The sequence below is a fragment of the Rhinoraja longicauda genome, chromosome 24 (assembly GCF_053455715.1).
Source record: "Rhinoraja longicauda isolate Sanriku21f chromosome 24, sRhiLon1.1, whole genome shotgun sequence".
Classification (NCBI taxonomy): Eukaryota; Metazoa; Chordata; class Chondrichthyes; order Rajiformes; family Arhynchobatidae; genus Rhinoraja; species Rhinoraja longicauda.
In genome coordinates, this window is record NC_135976.1 from 9,747,428 (window position 1) to 9,766,571 (window position 19,144).

General features: G+C 43.8%; 1 protein-coding gene across 1 annotated transcript in view; it reads left to right on the forward strand.

Annotated features, from left to right (window-relative positions):
• LOC144605420 (tetraspanin-18-like) overlaps positions 1-19,144 on the forward strand; it is a 134,480-nt gene that overhangs the window by 100,617 nt on the left and 14,719 nt on the right. Inside the window, 2 exon segments of the mRNA XM_078420643.1 lie at positions 18,950-18,975; positions 18,977-19,051. Coding sequence (XP_078276769.1) covers positions 18,950-18,975; positions 18,977-19,051 — 101 coding nt within the window.

Consider the following 19,144-nt stretch of genomic DNA (forward strand, 5'->3'; position numbering starts at 1 on the left):
GGTCTACACCAGCATCTGCAGTTCTTTGCTTCTACATAATGAATGTCAACCTTGCTTCCTAGGGATTACCAATGATATGTTCACTACTGATTCTTTGGCATCAATCATGAGGTGACACAGTGGTGCAGCTTGTAGAGCTGCTGCCTCACAGTTCCAGTGATCTGGGTTGCTAATGATCACCAATGCTGTCTGTGTGGAGTTTACATGTTTATCCCTGAGACTTGTGTATGTCACCCAGGTGCCCTGGTTTCCATCTCAATCCCAAAAGTGCATAGATTACTTGGGTGAGCTGAATGCAGTAAATTGCCATGAGTGTGCAGGTGTGTGGTGGGACCCGGAGGGAGTTGAGGGAAATATAAATGAAGTGAAACGGGATTAATGTGGGATTTGAGTAAAATAGGCGTTTGATTGTCAGCATTGGCACATTGGGCTTAAGGGTCTGTTTCCTTGCTGTATGACTCCAAGTACAACAGAACATCCTTCTTCTGTTGAGGGGTCCCAGACCATCAATGTTAATTGTTTCCCTTTTCACAGGTACTTCCTGTGTTTCCACCATTTTCTCTTTTTATTCAGGATTTCCTTTAATTTCGTCTCCCTCCGTCCTTGCAATAATATCTTTCATGCTGGTTGGCTTCCTAATTACTTACTGTTCCTGCATGCTTATCTTTGCATTTCCTCAACTACCTTACCCATGCTATTTTTATGGTTTAGAAGTTATCCTTTCTATTCCTCCAATCAAAATCAAAAATTGCATGTTTTCTCACATTACACTCCGAGAGTCCTCTTCTGATAAAAACCTGTCTCTATCCCTTTGCAAGCTAAGAGCTCAATTCACCATGTTGTTGACCTGCTGGTTTCTAGACTGTGCAAAGAGTGGCGCTACTGGAATAACATCACTGGATTAATTGAGCGGTAGAACCTTTATCGGAAACATGCTGGAGGCATGTCTAAAGAGCTCTGAATTCAAAGTCTAATTATCACTGCAATTGATAAGCTATTCATACTTTCATCCACATAAGAGCAAAGAAAATAAAAAGGAACAGGCTCTTTCATGGAAATGCTATATAAATGTGAGACTGTTCAGTGAGGAATTTGTACGGCACAGGGTTGCTGGGTAACTGGGTTCCTTCTATGCTGAAACTGTTATGTTTTTTGTGTATGGCACTGACTTGGTAAACACATTCATCAACTAATTTTATTTACTCTGACTGAATGGAAGGATGAATTGTAAACCCTAAAGTTGAGGTTTATTATTGTCACATGTACTGTGGTACAGTGAAAAGCTTTGTTTTACATGCTATATATACAATTAGGTCAGATAATATTATACATAAATACAATTAAATCAAATTCATATACAATAGGTAGAACAAAGGGGTGGACAGAGTGCAGAATATAGTTCTCGGCATTGTAGCATATAATTTCCATAGACCAAAGTCCAATGTTCGCAATGGTGCTGAGGTGAACCAGATAGTACCCTGGCTTTATGGAAGAACTATTCAGAAGCCTGATGACAGAGAGGAAGGACATCTGAACATTGGCCGGAAAAATGCACAGCTAGTAGAGCAGCTATCTCACGCCGCCAGTGACTCGGGTTCGATTCTGAACTCTGGTGCTGTCCATGTGGAGTCTGAAAGTTCTCCTGTGACCATGTGAGTTTTCCCTAGGTGCTCCAGGTTACTCCCATATCCCACAGACATCTAATTGGCCAGTTTAAATTGCCCCAGGTGTGCAGAATTATGGCAGATGTTTTGGGGAGACAAAATAGGGTAATTAGTCAGTTTAGTTTAGAGGTGCAGCGCGGAAACTGGGCCTTTGGCCCACCGAGTCTGCGTCGTCCAGAGATCCCCATACACTAGCACTATCCTACACACGAGGGACAATTTACAACTGAAGGCTACAAACCTACAAACCTTACGCCTTTGGAATTTGGGAGGAGACTGGAGCACCGGGGGAAAACCCACTTGGTCATGGGTTTATGTACAAGTTCTGTATAGACAACACCCATAGTCGGGATCAAACTAGGGTCTCTGGCACTGTAAGGCTGCAACTCTACTAATGCTAGACACTAAAAGCTGGAGTAACTCAGTGGGACAGGCAGCATCTCTGAAGAGAAGGAATGGGTGACGTTTTGGGTCGAGACCCTTCTTCAGACCCTTCTTCCTTCCTACACAACTCTACTAATGTGCCATCGTGCCATCTTGTATTATTGCAAATGTGTGCTGGATGTTTTGTGTGGACTAAGTGGACTAATTTGCCTGCTTCTACAGTGGGTGATTTTCTGACTCTAAAGGAATTATACCTAAGTTTCCTTTGCAAATGCTGACATACCGTGACGGAATGAATAGAATTGAGCTTATTCCTTGGGGTATTGTGTAGGAAAGGATTGGGTGAGACGGTGTTTAGTGTTCATATATAGCGTTTCGTTAAAGAATGCCCCAGGTGCGCAGAAGTATGGCAGAAGTTTTGGGGAAGCAAAATAGGGTAATTAGTCTAGTTTAGTTTAGAGGTACAGCGCGGAAACCGGGCCTTTGGCCCACTGAGTCTGCGCCGACCAGCGATCCCCATACACTAGCACTGCCCTACACACGAGGGACAATTTACAACTGAAGGCAACAGTCTGCTATTCTATGGGACTTGCAGAGGCATAATAAAAAAACAACTCATTATGGATGTTATTTTTAAAACAATGATGTGCTGAGAGAGCTTTTTGGGTGAATGTGGTGTAAAAGTGAATTGTAGCACAAAAAAACGGAACAGTGCTGCACAAGAACAGACATTTGGCCCATGATGTTCATCGTAACCATGAGGCGAATTTAAACTCAACATCTGCATAGCACGATATGAAAGATGTCGCTCCTTTGGTCTGGCTGGTTTTGAGTTGCAAGTTGCAAGTTTTGTTTTGGATCTATGCTCAGGAACTGCCGGTAGTTCTGCTATTTATGGTTTCTAATAAACCGCTCTCTGTATGTGTGGACTGTCATGAGGCAGGCAGGAGATCAAGCACACTTGCAATACCTGCATAGTTAAATACCCTGCTTACACCCACTGTCTAGACCTTTGATGGAAGAATGCTGCCTTGAGCAAGGTAGAGGAGTGCAACCAGCAGTGTGGAAGCTGCACATATAAATAACATGAGGAAATGATTCAATAGTTCAATAGTCCTTTATTGTCACGTGTACCCTAAGGTACAGTGAAATTTGATTTTACCATAGCAGTCATACCAAAAAAAAACAAGATACAAAATTAAACATAAACAGCCACCACAGCGGCGTGTGAGAGACCCTCAGCCCACAGCATAAGTGGAGACCCACAGCCATCAGTCCAATGTCCGAGCCACACACAGGCTCCTTCACCGTGATGTGACCAGAGTTGAACTGACCGCTTGTTGTTCTCTCTGCAGTCAAGTCAAGTCAACTTTATTTGAGCGGCACGGTGGCGCAGCGGTAGAGTTGCTGCCTTACAGCGAATGCAGCGCCGGAGACTCAGGTTCGATCCTGACTACGGGCGCCGTCTGCACGGAGTTTGTACGTTCTCCCCGTGACCTGCGTGGGTTTTCTCCGAGATCTTCGGTTTCCTCCCACACTCCAAAGACGTACAGGTATGTAGGTTAATTGACTGGATAATATATAAAAATTGTCCCTAGTGTGTGTAGGATAGTGTTAATGTGCGGGGATCGCTGGGCGGCGCGGACTCGGTGGGCCGAAGGGCCTGTTTCCGCGCTGTATCTCTAAATCTAAATCTAAATCTAAGATGTGTAGTGAAATGAAAGTGGCAACGCCTGCGGATTGTGCTAAACTACAAAACCGAAACAAAAAAATAAATTAATACAGTAAATTAAATTAGTCCCTGGTGATATGAGAGTTAACAGTCCCAATGGCCTGTGGGAAGAAACTCCGTCTCATCCTCTCTGTTTTCACAGCGTGACAGCGGAGGCGTTTGCCTGACCGTAACAGCTGGAACAGTCCGAAGCTGGGGTGGTAGGGGTCTCCCAAAATGTTGCTGGCTCTGGATCTGCACCTCCTGATGTATAGGTCCTGCAGGGGGGCGAGTGTAGTTCCCATAGTGCGTTCAGCTGAACGCACTACTCTCTGCAGAGCCTTCCTGTCCTGGGCAGAGCTGTTCCCAAACCAGATTGTGATGTTTCCGGACAAGATGCTTTCTACAGCCCCAGAGTAGAAGCACTGAAGGATCCTTAGAGAGACTCTGAATTTCCTCAGCTGTCTGAGGTGGTAAAGGCGCTGCCTTGCCTTACTCACCAGTGCGGCAATGTGTGTTGTCCATGTCAGATCCTCTGTGATGTGGACTCCCAGGTATTTAAAGCTGTCCACTCAAACAGTCAGAAAGCCGTCCGCACTCGCACCAGACTCCAGGACACTCCTGTGGAGTGATGTCCCCACAACACCGAGACAACCGCACTCACGGTAATCCCTCCGAGTCCCCACCAGAACAGTAGCAGCAGTAGTAGAAGGACCCGAGGACCTGAACTACAGGGAAAGGTTGAGCAGGCTAGGGCTCTATTCCTTGGAGCGCTGGAGGAGGAGGGGTGATCTTATAGAGGTGTACAAAATTGTGAGAGGAAAAGATTGGGTAAATGCACAGTGTCTCTTGCCCGGAATCGGAGAATCAAGGAACCAGAGGATCTAGGTTTAAGGTGAGGAGGGGGGGAGATTTAATAGGAACCTGAGGGATAACTTTTTTTACACAAAGGGTGGTGGGTGTATGGAACGAGCTGCTGGAGGAGGTAGTTGAGGTGATTACTATCGCAAAGTGTAAGAAACATTTAGACAGGTACATGGATAGGATAGGTTTAGAAGGATATGGGCGATATGCAGGCAAGTGGGACTAGTATAGATGGGACATGTTGGGCGGTGTGGACGTTGGGCCGAAGGGCCTGTTTCCATGCAGTATGACTATGACTCAAACATTGAGACCCAGGACACCGAGCCAAACTGGTTCTGATCTTGCTTGATCCAATATGCTTCCTCAATTTGAGTTTTCAGAGAGATTGCTTTTCTTTTGTTCTTTTTATGAAATGCCTCCCAAACAACCAAGCTATGAACAAAAATCAATATTTGACATTTAAAATACCAAACTTTATCTGTTGCGAGACCAAGCGAGATTTGATATTAGAGCAAAAGGTAAATAAAAAATTTAAAAATCGTCTTTGGTATTTCTTGATATGTTTGCTCAGGAATGGAAACATTTAAAGAGAATTGTTCTTGATATCTTTATCTAAGAATGCACGAGGTTGAGGAATTAGGTTGCAGTCTCTCCGCCAAATAATAAGGATTTGATTATTTCATGCTTTTGAAATATAATACATTCAGTCTGAAAAGCAGTGTACAAGTGGAATAAACTAAGATCCCCAGGCACAGTTACCAGCCTAAATAAATGGCTACAACTGTCATGCATGCCAAATTCACAAGGACTTGAGCCAAAACAGTTATCCCATGTTTCTTCCCAGGCAACACAGGGGAACTTTGGGGAACAGTAAATGCAGGCAGCTGCTGTAGGCAGCAGAGCTTTGGAGAAAAATGATTTCCAAACAAAGGATAATGAAGCAAAATTAAAGTTGGTGTAAGTGGAAACATTTTAAAGGGAGACAAATAGAAACATAGAAACACAGAAAATGGATGCAGGAGTCGGTCATTCGGCCCTTCGAACCAGCACCGCTATTCAATATGATCACGGCTGATCATCCAGAATCAATACCCTGTTCCTGCTTTCTCCCCTCATCCCTTGATTCCATTAGCCCTAAGAGCTATATCTAACTCTCTCTTGAATACATCCAGTGAATTGGCCTCTACTGTGGCAGAGAATTCCACAGATTCACAACTCTCCGGCTGAAAAGGTTTTTCCTCATCTCAGTCCTAAATGACCTACCCCTTATTCTTAAACTGTGACCCCTGGTTCTGGACTCCCCCAACATTGGGGAACATTTTTCCTGCATCTAGCTTTTCCAATCCCTTATGAATTTTATATGTTTCTATAAGATCCCCTCTCATCCTTTTAAATTCCGGTGAATATATGCCCAGTTGATCCATTCTTTCCAAATGAAAATATCTTAAATAAAATGGTGGGTACTGCAAGGGTATTGGTACAAGATGCATACAGGTGAAGTATTGGAGAGGATGGGTACAAGTAATTTATTACAGAACAGCAAAACACAGAAAGGTTGGATTAACTCAACAGGTCTGGCAGTATCTGTGCAGGAATTGGATAAACAACGTTTTGGGTCAGGACCCTTCTTCAGACTGGTTGTAGTAATGGGAAGAAACCAGGAAAAGAGAGGTTGGGTGCACCAAGCCTGGCAAATGATAGATAGGTGGATGGAGGTGAGGGGGGTTAGATTGGCAGATGGGTGGAGTAAGTGTCAAAGTCTAGAGATGGAAGGAAGACAAAAGAGTGTCAGATAAGGAGAGAAGAGGAATGAAATGGAAAGCCATAGAAAGGAATATAGGTGGAAGGGAACAGGGAGCAGGATAGTCGAGAAATGGGTAGGAGGGGGGCTCAGGAAAGAGAGAGGGGGTAGAGGTTAAAAGTGGAGAATTCAATGTTCCTACCATTGGGTTTTGTTATAGAATAGTATGTACCTGGGATGGTATTGCAGAGAATAATATTCCAGATAAAATGGATTCTAGATAAATGGCTGGAATAGTGACTACAAGAGTTAGCAGAGAATACCTGAGAATGGACTAGAGAGAATTGTGCATACAAGTAATGTGAAAGTGGATATCGGAAACACATCTAAATTAGGACGGCACGGTGGCGCAGCGGTAGAGTTGCTGCCTTACAGCGAATACAGCACCAGAGACCCGGGTTCGATCCCGACTATGGGTGCTGTCTGTACGGAGTTTGTACGTTCTCCCCATGACCTGCGTAGGTTTTCTCCGAGATCTTCGGTTTCCTCCCACACTCCAAAGACGTACAGGTATGTAGGTTAATTGGCTTGGTAAATGTAAAAATTGTCCCTAGTGCGTATCGGATAGTGTTAATGTGCGGGGATCGTTGGTCAGCGCGGACTCGGTGGGTTGAAAGGGCCTGTTTCCACGCTGTATCTCTAAACTAAACTAAACTAAACTAAACTAAACTAAACATCAGAGAACAGGGTGCATCTACGAAGATATCAGAAAATAGTACTGTAAGTGCCTGGAAATGTTTAACACAAAGACAGGTTATTTTTCATTATGGATTATACAGGAAACCAGTCACATTTCTGAGGCATTGCATGTGAATGAAAATGAAATAGGATTTAGATATCACATCCTGTATTTCTTTTCCCAATTTATAATTATTTCTGTGTCTGGCTGTTACTTTCTATCTCTGGCACCCATTCTCCCTGTTGTCTCATTTTCCCCATATCTCTCCATTGCTCTATATAGCTCTAATTGCTCTGTATATTCCGATAACAATTTCTTTAAATACCTCTAATTAGGTCTAACACATTTTTTTGCACCTTTTTATAAAACTTTGCCCTGACATTTTTTCCGTTGTACTGGGTCTTCATCTTCCACGTGTGGTTTACTATCCAGTTATTGCACATTGAGGGGCCAGCACAGTGGCAAAGCGGTAGAGCCTTTAGGTATGTGAAGAGGAATAAAATAGTCAAGGCAAATGTGGGTCCCTTGAAGACAGAAGCGGGGGAATTTATTATGGGAAACAAGGAAATGGCAGACGAGTTGAACCGGTACTTTGGATCTAAGGAAGATACAAACAATCTCCCAGATGTTCTAGTGGCCAGAGATCCTAGGATGACGGAGGAACTGAAGGAAATCCACATTAGGCAGGAAATGGTGTTGGGTAGACTGATGGGACTGAAGGCTGATAAATCCCCAGGGCCTGATGGTCTGCATCCCAGGGTACTTAAGGAGGTGGCTCTAGAAATTGTGGACGCATTGGTGATCATTTTCCAATGTTCTATAGATTCAGGAGCAGTTCCTATGGATTGGAGGGTAGCTAATGTTATCCCACTTTTTAAGAAAGGAGGGAGAGAGAAAACGGGAAATTATAGACCAGTTAGTCTGACATCAATGGTGGGGAAGATGCTGGAGTCAATTATAAAAGACGAAATTGCGGAGCATTTGGATAGCAGTAACAGGATCATTCCGAGTCAGCATTGATTTACAAAGGGGAAATCATGCTTGACTAATCTTCTGGAATTTTTTGAGGATGTAACTAGGAAAATTGACAGGGGAGAGCCGGTGGATGTGGTGTACCTTGACTTTCAGAAAGCCTTCGACAATGTCCCACATAGGTGATTAGTGGGCAAAATTAGAGCACATGGTATTGGGGGTAGGGTACTGACATGGATAGAAAATTGGTTGACAGACAGAAATCAAAGAGTGGGGATAAATGGGTCCCTTTCAGAATGGCAGGCAGTGACTAGTGGGGTACCGCAAGGCTCGGTGCTGGGACCGCAGCTATTTACAATATACATTAATTACTTAGATGAAGTGATTAAAAGTACCATTAGCAAATTTGAAGATGATACAAAGCTGGGTGGTAGTGTGAACTGTGAGGAAGATTCTATGAGGTTGCAGGGTGACTTGGACAGGTTGTGTGAGTGGGCGGATGCATGGCAGATGCAGTTTAATGTGGATAAGTGTGAGGTTATCCACTTTGGTGGTAAGAATAGGAAGGCAGATTATTATCTGAATGGTGTCAAGTTAGGAAAAGGGGACGTACACCGAGATCTGGGTGTCCTAGTGCATCAGTCACTGAAAGGAAGCATGCAGGTACAGCAGGCAGTGAAGAAAGCCAATGGAATGTTGGCCATAACAAGAGGAGTTGAGTATAGGAGCAAAGAGGTCCTTCTGCAGTTGTACAGGGCCCTAGTGAGACCTCACCTGGAGTACTGTGTGCAATTTTGGTCTCCAAATTTGAGGAAGGATATTCTTGCTATTGAGGGCGTGCAGCGCAGGTTTACTAGGTTAATTCCCGGAATGGCGGGACTGTCATAAGTTGAAAGATTGGAGCGACTAGGTTTGTATACACTGGAATTTAGCAGGATGAGAGGAGATCTTATCGAAACGTATAAGATTATTAAGGGGTTGGACACGTTAGAGGCAGGAAACATTTTCCCAATGTTGGGGGGTCCAGAACAAGGGGCCACAATTTAAGAATAAAGGGTAGGCCATTTAGAACTGAGATGAGGAAAAACTTTTTCATTCAGAGTTGTGAATCTGTGGAATTCTCTACCTCAGAAGGCAGTGGAGGCCAATTCTCTGAATGCGTTCAAGAGAGAGCTGGATAGAGCTCTGAAGGATAGCGGAGTCAGGGGGTATGGGGAGAAGGCAGGAACGGGGTACTGATTGAGAATGATCAGCCATGATCACATTGAATGGTGGTGCTGGCTCAAAGGGCCGAATGGCCTCCTCCTGCACCTATTGTCTATAGTTGCTGCCTTACAGCGCCTGAGATCCAGGTTTGACCGTGACTACAGGTGCTGTCTGTATGGAGTTTGTGCATTCTTCCTGTGACTGCATGGGTTTTCTCCGGTTTCCTCTCACACTCCAAAGACGTACAGGTTTGTAGATTAATTGGCTGCGGTAAATTGTAAGTAGTCCCTAGTGTGTAGGATAGTGTTACTTTACGGGGTGATCGTCGGTCAGCACGGTTTCGATGGGCCGAAGGGCCTGTTTCCATGCTGTATCTCTAAAGTCTAAAGTCTGCAGAATTAAGTACCTCATTGGGAGGGAGAACAACAAATTCCAAACAATTCAGAAACAAGGAACTGCAGGTATTGGTTTACATAAAAAAGACACAAAGTGTTGGAGTAACTCAGCAGGTCAGGTAGCATCTGTGGAGAGCATAGATAAGTGGGTGGCATTTCAGGCCACGGCCCATTCTTCAGACCCATCTTCAAATCCAAACATTTATGAGAGTTTAGTCTAGCAAGATGGTTTGTCCATTTAAGTTTTACATGTGCCTGGCTATCACCAGTTTGTCAGCTTGCCAGTCATTGAATTAACACTTGCATGTAAGAAGCAATATTAGTAACCAATAAAAATATAATAGGGAACAAAGTTGTCTTGGAGGCAGTTGACCAGGTCTCTCTGAGAGCACAACATTTAGCTTTCTTCTTTTATCACAATACCTTTGTGGAATTAATGTTCGCAGTAAAAGGAATTTTCTATGTCCATGCATGAAAATATATTTTTTAACAAGAGGGGAAAATCGCTATTGGCCAGAAGTGGCTGAAAGTTATAATAGGAGACAGTTATTCTATGGATAGATGCAAAAAGCTGGAGTGATTCAGCGGGATACTCTATGGGCTTGACTGAGGGTAATAGTAGGGGACTCGATTTTGACTAATGGTGATCATACGGTCATAAGGAATAGGAGTAGAATTAGGCCATTCGGCCCATCGAGTCTACAGTGATGAAAATGGAAAGGTGTTCAAGATCCTTGGCTGACATCAACAACATAGGGTGAATAGTTGATAGGTTTGACGGAGAATGTAATATAAGATGAAGGATGATTGAAAGGTTTGAAAGATGTCGATAGTGAATGTTGTTGGATGAGGGGCTTGACTGATGGAAAAAGTGAAGAAGGGAAGGTTGATGGTTTTAATGGACAGTGATAATGGGGAAAGGGATGGTCAATGATTTTGTCTGATGCTGGTAATGAGGAAGGAATAGTTGATGGGTTTGACTGATGGCGTTAATAGGGGAGGGATGATTGATGGGCTTGTCTGACCTCCTCTCTCTCCTGCTGTACTTGAAGGCAGTAGTACATTTAACAAGTACAACCCCTTTGTCCAACTGACCACCACATGAGAGTGCTCACCAATTTTCCATGATTGTCATGAACCAATACTGCCCTCATTTGGGAAAACAAGCTGAAATACAGTACAGGCCGAAATGTTTGGTGCCGTATCAGAACTTCATTTTATCATTTCTTCTCCCTTTACTTCGGTAGTTCTTTGGTCAAGAATCAGTTGCTTCCGTTCTTCTTATGTTCTTGATTGGCTCTTGAGTCTGATATGGGAATGGCAGGCTCTTCCACAGATGGAGCAGGTGTGGCAGGTTGACAGGGCAGGTGAGCGGGTAATTTGTCGGGTGATACCTTTCCCCATTGACTCAGGGTCACACAGATTCATGGCGTGGATTTCTCAATGCCATCCTGGATGCTCCTTCTCCACTCTGAGTGGTCATGGGCCAGAGGTTCTCAGGAATCAGTGGGGGTGTCACACTTCCTCAAGGAACTCACCTTGTTGGGCACATGATTGATGTCATAGACATTTGGGATTGTAGGTTAATTGGCCTCTGTAAATTGCATCTAGTGTGCAAGGAGTGGATGAGCAAGTGAGAAAACATAGAACTAGTGTGAATTGGTGATCGATGGTCATCATGGATTTGGTGGGCCGAAGGGCCTGTTTCCATGCTGTGTCTATCAACTCAACTCAACTTAGTTCAATTCAATTCAATTCAAAGCAGTGTGGTGCAGCAGTGTGGTGTAAGCCTCATCCACTAGACAGGAGAACAAGAAGATGTCTCTCTCCTCAGTCTCTGAACACGTGCACACACAAGCATCATCAGCATCGTGCAGCTCGACCATTGTGGTTTGGATGCTGTCGCCACTGCTGTGGGTTGAACAGTTTCCCCTTAATTCTGGAGATGAGCTCTGCTCCTGCAGGAATATGGTTGATAATGAGGTTCAATGTTGCAGCTAGAAAGATTGAGAAAAGTATTTGGGCAATGACAGGCTTGTTTGGCATCAGTCTTCACTGAGAATGGTTCTGTTGCAGACATATTGGTTAGGATCATTGCATGCATGATATTAAGAGGCAAATGCACGACACAGCCAAATTTATGTCTAGAGACGTGGAGTGCTACAATGTGGGAACGGGCCCATCGGCCCAACTTGCTCACACCGACCAACATTTCCCAGCTACACTAGTCCCACCTGCCCATGTTTGGTCCATATCCCTTTAAACCTATCCTACCCATGTACCTGTCAAAATGTTTCTTAAATGTTACAATAGTACCTGCCTCAACTACCTCCTTTGGCAACTCGTTCCATTTCCCCACTACCCTTTGTGTAAAAACGTTACCCCGCAGGTTCCTATTAAATCTTTCCCGTACACCTGAAAAATGTGTCGTCTGGGTCTCGATTCCCCTACTCGGGGCAAGAGACTCTGTGCGTTTAACCAATCTATTCCTCTCACGATTTTGTACACTTCTATCATCCCTCATCCCTCATCCTCCAGCTATCTAAGGAATAGCCTAGCCTGCTCATCCGCTCTCAATAGCTCAGGCCCTTGAGTCCTGGCAACATCCTCATAAATCTTCTCTGAACCCTTTTCAGTTTGACTACATTTTTTCTATAACATGGTGCCCAAAACTGAACACAATACTCTAAATGTGGTTTCACCATCATCTTATATAACTGCAGCATGACCCCCCAACTTCTATTCTCGCTAATGTAGGCAACCAAATTTCAGGAGAATGTTCCCTCCCAATTGATGGGGATAAAGGTTGTGTTGGGGTCCAAAAGGCTATCTACAGTTGGTGGAGTTGCTCTGCAAGTCTATGAAGTCTCCTTTCCTGAAGATGGTCATAATTATATCCTGTGGAACATCTTCCCCTTCCAGACATGAGCAAGACATTGCAGACCAGCTGCACAGGGAGCTTCACAGAAGAAGGTCTTGATCCAGTGCGAGGGGGTGCAAGCTGTACTGAATAGGTGTTAATGCTCACGCATTATCATTGACACTTGACATCTGCACACTCGCTTGCTGGCAAGCTCGCACACACAGATAAACATACACAGACACGCACACACACAGAAACACAGCCAAGGGCACACACGCACACAGAGAAACACAGACGAAAACACGCACACACACCCACACACAAACACACACGCATATACAAAAGCACACAGAACACAGCCACACACAGAAACACAGACGAACACACGCCAACACACACGCACATACAAACGCACACGGAAACACAGCCAAGGGCACACAAACACACCCAGCTAGACACACACACACAGACACTACCACACATACACACACACATACACACAGAAACCTGCACAGAAACACAGACAAAGACACACATGCACACACAGGCATGCACACACACTTACACTTATGTGGCCTCAGGCACAGGAGCCTCTGCCCAAGTTCTCACTTCGCACAGCGTCAGAGTCAACAGATAAAGTCTGAGTATTCACCTCTGGCAGCCTCATGTTCCTGAACCCCTGCCATGGCCCATATCAGGCTCACATTTCCACATTCCCAGTCTCTGGCTCCTGGCCCCTGCACTCGGGCAGATGTTAAAACCTCAGCTCTGGTTGCCCGTTGACCTCTGAACATCTTGATGCTGTGTATGAGTGCTTATGTATGGTGATAGTCTGGCTGATCTGTATGCAAAAAAAAAGCATTTCACTGTATCTTGTTGCCCATGATAATAAAAAAACCAATGAACCATTAACACTACATAAATGGAAGCTGTGTTACCATTACAAACCTGATGTGGTGTAGTGAAGCAATATTGGCTCTTGATTGTACTCTGGCAGTGGGTATGTGTGAATGAGCTGGAAGCCTTGTGGAGTTGTGGGAGGAAGCGATTAGATGTGAGCCTGATTATTTCCTAAACAATATTACTTTATTTGGACAAGTGATTTATAAATCCATGTTTTTTTATTTTGTGGAATTTCTGGACACTTTGCAGCTGTATAGGAGGGGGCAGCCGCCCAAAATGTCCCTCCACCTATAAAAGAAACAATATTTTTGGAAGCCATGCTGAAAACCATGAAGGTTAAAGGTTGCGAAGATTAGTCAAGCAATTCTCCCTGTCTCGTGTCACTATAAGGGTCTGTGCAGTCAAAGAAGCTTTACATTTCATTTCCAAAATGTATTGAGCTGGTTCAACGCATCTCAGTCAGCAATGAGAAAATGCAATAAACTTCAGTCACTGTTTTAACCTTCTCCTGCCTGCCCAAAACCAAGCCTGATTGGGCAGTGATGCTAGTTGAACCTACAGCAGGCACTTAGTTCAGTTTAGTCTATTGTCACGTGTACCGAGGCACAGTGAAAAGCTTTTGTTACATGCTAACCAGTCAGCAGAAAGGCAATACATGATTACAATCGAGCCATTTACAGTGTGTACAAAACATGATAAGGGAATAACGATTAGTGCAAGGTAAAGCCAGCAAAGTCCGATCAAGGATACCAGATCATCAAGGATCAGTACCGCTGTGTACTGATGTAACGCGATCTATCTCACAACGGATCTTTTATCTGTTGGTTGCTATTTTTGAATAGTGAAAATTAGGGTTGCACTAAATATGCTCATTCTGTTTATTTTTCCCCCTCGCAATATTTGCCCACAAACATGTCCTAACTCCACCAGAAAGACCAGGTTCTCCATTATAACCAAAGCTCCTGTGAGCCTTACATGCTGAGCAAGTGGCAGTGATCCATCTACAACTTGTGAATGCAACAAATGACAAAGGATTCTTCAATGAATCTCTTAAACCCAGATCACAGAGAAGGGCAAGGTCAGGAGCTACAGGGGAGACCACTACCTGCCTGTATTCTCCAAGTCACCCACTGCTCTGGCTTGGAAGTGTATTGCTGCAAACTTCTTTATTGCTGGCTTAAGGTCGTGCAAATTGATATCTGACAGCTCACTGCCTTACAGCTGCTTAAAGCAGGCAACTGACTCCAACCCTATCAAGACCATTAAGAGTGTAGGAAAAAAAAACTGCAGATGCTGGTTTAAATCGAAGGTAGACACAAAATGCTGGAGTAACTCAGCGGGTCAAGCAGCATCTCAGGAGAGAAGGAATGGGTGACGTTTCGGGTCATCAGTCTGAAGAAGGGCCTCAACCCAAAACGTCACCCATTCCTTCTCTCCTGAGATGTTGCCTGACCCTGCTGAGTTACTCCAGCATTTTGTGTCTACCTAACACAATTAATATTTGCCCGGTAGTGATGCTCACATTTTGTGAATGAATACAGGAAGAAAAAACCCAACAGCTTTGAGAGTGTGTGCAAGTCCAAGATTGATATAGACTCTAGTTTCCCATCTCTGTTCGATGGACATGGTATTTGCTTGTTGATAGCTTTCAATGGTGAGGTTGTGTCTCACTGCAATGTCTGCTGCACAGGGGTCAAAACAACACATTACCACCGTGGCCAAGTAGTAGGATGTGGCTGGCTTTTAGCATCCATTTAGATTCAGAAAATGAAGGTCTAAGCTTGGAGAATAGAGCTCCAACCTTGAATGGTAACTCATATTTAACTTATATTTGTGTGACGTACATGTGCAATGGGAGTGAATGGGTTGTGTCAGCTTTGGAAACCTCCTGCCATCCATGACTAACAACCACTGGGCCTTGGAAGGAAGTCATCCTGTGGTTTGTTGGAATCGAGCCATTTACAGTGTACAGATACATGATAAGGGAATAACGATTAGTGCAAGGTAAAGCCAGCAAAGTCCGATCAAGGATACCAGATCATCAAGGATCAAGGATCTGTTCCAAGTGAAGTCGGGTTTATGGTGATATGCACACGTACAGTGAGGGGAATGTATAATGAGAATCATCCCTGTAGCAGCTTCACAGGCACATAGATTCAGACTGCACACATGTGTCAATCAACAAAACTAAACCAAATGAAACCAAGTGCATAAATTAAACAAATTTTAGAAGATGGTTTAATAAAAACAGCAAAACATGAGACAATTAGAAAAAAAGTACATGGTAGTGCAGGAGGTGTTTTGTAGTAAATATAGACGCAAAGTGCTGGCGTAACTCAGCGGGTCAGGCATCATCTCTGGAGAAAAAAGGTTTGTGATGTTTAGGGTCGGGACTCTTCTACCGACTGAAGTCTGTAGTGTTCGGTTGCCAAGGTAGGATTAGTTTAGTGCAGGTTGGTTCAAGAACCTTACAGTTGTAGGAAAGTAGCTGTTCTTGAACCTGGTGGTGTGAGACTTCAGGCTTCTGTATCTCCTGCCCTACGGTAGCAGTATCTGTGAATCCTCCCAGTACATACATTTTCAAAAGGAAATGAGTAAAGATATGAAAGCATAAGTTTCACCGACTAAATGAATACCTTGGTTTGTTTATAAAATGGATCTAAGAAAAGACTCGGCAAAACCAACAAGATTCAAATTTCAAGGGACGTATATTTAAATGTTAGCTTGTTTGCATGGAAATATAAATCCAGTGGGATTGTTTCATCCAAGACCTGCCTGACCCACTGAGCTTTTCCAGCATTTTGTGTTTTTGCTCTAAAGTTTACACCTCAATATCCTGGAGCACTGGAAGAAAGATGATTGGGCAATTTTGGGCATCATATCTGAGGAAGGATGTGCTAGCTCTGGAGAGGGCCCAGAGGAGGTGTGCTAGAATGATCCAGGAATGAGTAGGTTAACCTATGATGATCGTTTGTCGGCACAAGGCCTGTACTCGCTGGAATTTAGAAGAATGAGGGGGGACCTCATTGAAACATACAGAATAGTGAAAGGCTTGGACAGAGTGGATGTGGAGAGGATGTTTCCATTAGTGGGGGAGTCCAGGACTAGAGGTCATAAACCTCAGTATTAAAGGACATTCTTTTAGGAAGGAGATGAGGAGGAATTTCTTTAGTCAGAGGGTGGTGAATCTGTGGAATTCTTTGCTACAGAAGGCTGTGGAGGCAGAGTTAGATAGATTCTTGAGTAGTGCGGGTGTCAGAGGTTATGGGGAGAAGGCAGGAGAATAGGGTTAGGAGAGAGAGATAGATCAGCCATGATTGAATGGCGGAGTAGACGATGGGCCGAATGGCCTAATTCTACTCCAATTCTTATGATCTGACCGTTTTGTGAGCACATCCAGACCTTATGATCTGAACGTTTTGCGAGCACATATTTTATGAATTCAATATAAATCTAAACAGAAACTTTTACAAAATCCAAATGACCCGCAGTTTATTTATTCAGTTTCCTATTATAGGTTTTATGTTATTTTTATTTATTAAGCAAAATCTTTTATGCTGAGGAAAAACAGTCAATGAAACCATTGTTTGTTGAATGTGCTGTTGATTTGCCAGCTGCATAGCTTTGGACTGGAGTCATTCTAATTTGCAGTGTGTACAGGGGCATCAGGCATAAGATATGCAATGTGGAGAGACAGCGCCCCATCATTAACATGGCTGAGTGGGGCATGGTGGCGCTGCGGTAGAGTTGCTGCCTTACAGCGCCAGAGTCCGGGTTTGATCCTGACTATGGGTGCCGTCTGTATGGAGTTTGGATGTTCTCCCTGTGACCACGTGGTCTATCTCCGGGTGTTGTAGTTTTATCCCACACTCCAAAGACGTACAGGTTTGTAGGTTTATTGGCTTTGCTAAAATTGTAAGTTGTCCTTGGTATAATACTGGGGATCGCTGGCCGGCGTGGACTCAGTGAACCAAAGGACCTATTTCCACGCTGTATCTCTAAAGTCTAAAGTCTAAAGAGTACTGTAGCTTGGGAGTGATAGGTTTTATCTACTCTGTTAGGATTTTGTTTTGATTGATTGAACTGATTGAAAGATACAGCATGGAAACAGGCTCTTCTGCCCACTGAGTCCATGCCGACCGTCGATCACCCCTTCAGACTAGTTCTATATTATCCCACCTTCGTATCCACTCTCAAAACACCAGGGGCAATTTACAGAGTTCAATTATCCTGCGCACCTGTGGAATGTGGGAGGAAACCAGAACACCCGGAGGAAACCCACGCTCTTTCAGGGAGAATGTGCCCACTCAACACAGATAGCACTGAAGGTCAGGATTGAACCTGGGTTTCTGGTGCGGTGAGGCAGCAGCTCGACACCACTATGCTGCCCTGAGTGCATGTAAATTACAATAATGTTTTGCATGTTTTCTTTGTGACCGCATGGGGTTTCCGCTGGGTGCTCCAGTTTCCTCCCACACTCCAAAGGCGAGCAGGTTTGTAGGTTAATTGGCCTCTGCAAACTGTTCCCAGTGTGTAAGGAGTGGATGCAAAAGAGGAATAACATAGAACGACTATACGGGTGATTGATGGTCGACGTGGACTTGGTAGGCCGAAGGGCCTGTTTCCATGCTGTATCTCTAAAACTAAAAAAACTAAAATTAAAACTAAAAAGCAAAGTAACAGGAATCAAGAACCAGAGGACAAAGGTTTAAGATGAGAGAGGAAAGATTTAATGGGAACCCGAGGGGCAATGTTTCACTCAGACGGTGGTGGGTACATGGAATGAGTTGCTGAAGGTGGAAGTTGAGGCTGGTACTATAACAACATTTAAATTATATTTGGAACAGTACATTGAAAGGTTTTGAAGGATATGAGCCAAATGCAGGCAGATGGGACGAGCGTAGAGGGTGCTTCTTGGTCGGCATGGGCAAGTTGGACCAAAGGTGACCTGTTTTCATGCTGTATCTTTCAATCAGTTCAATCAGACACAGTATGTCTCTATGACTGTGACTCTAAGCTATGTTGTTTGTTCAACTGGCAGTCAACGTGTGAGGTCCTCTGCTCCAACTATAGCAATCTTATCTAATCTCATCACAAACACACTGTTAATTCTTAGCTTTAGAAATAAACACAACAACATTTAATCTATTATGTCTCTGAACTATTAAGGCTGACATGTTCTAGCTTCAGGTTGTTGTACTTTAAAATTGAAGGAAATTGTAGGATAAGAAGTTTAATAAGAGGTTTTAAATGAGTTCACCATTCCTTTGGGATGTTTTCTATGGAACTGTGCCATCAGATAGATATGGAGCAACACATTTCACATTGTGTTCCTGACTGCGTGGAACTTCATGGATGAAAGGCACTAAGTGAACCAGTTTAGCCTGCTTACTGTTGTGGCAGTCCATGCATTAGGAGGCTTCTTGTAAAGGAATGAACCCAAACTAAATTGGTAACTAAATGATAGCAAATGGTAAACTGTGATGTTCTTTTGCTTGCCTTCACAGATCAAACATTCCTTAAAACGAACGCCAAGTATTGGAGTCCAAATGGAAAAATCTCGGACCTGCCTCAAGTGCCTCATGTTTCTGTCCAATAGTTTAATTTTTGTAAGTAACCGAATGGTGACATTTATCAACAGCCGCGAGAGGTGGGATTTTGGTAGCAATCCCGCAGAATATTCATGAGATCAGTAATTATAA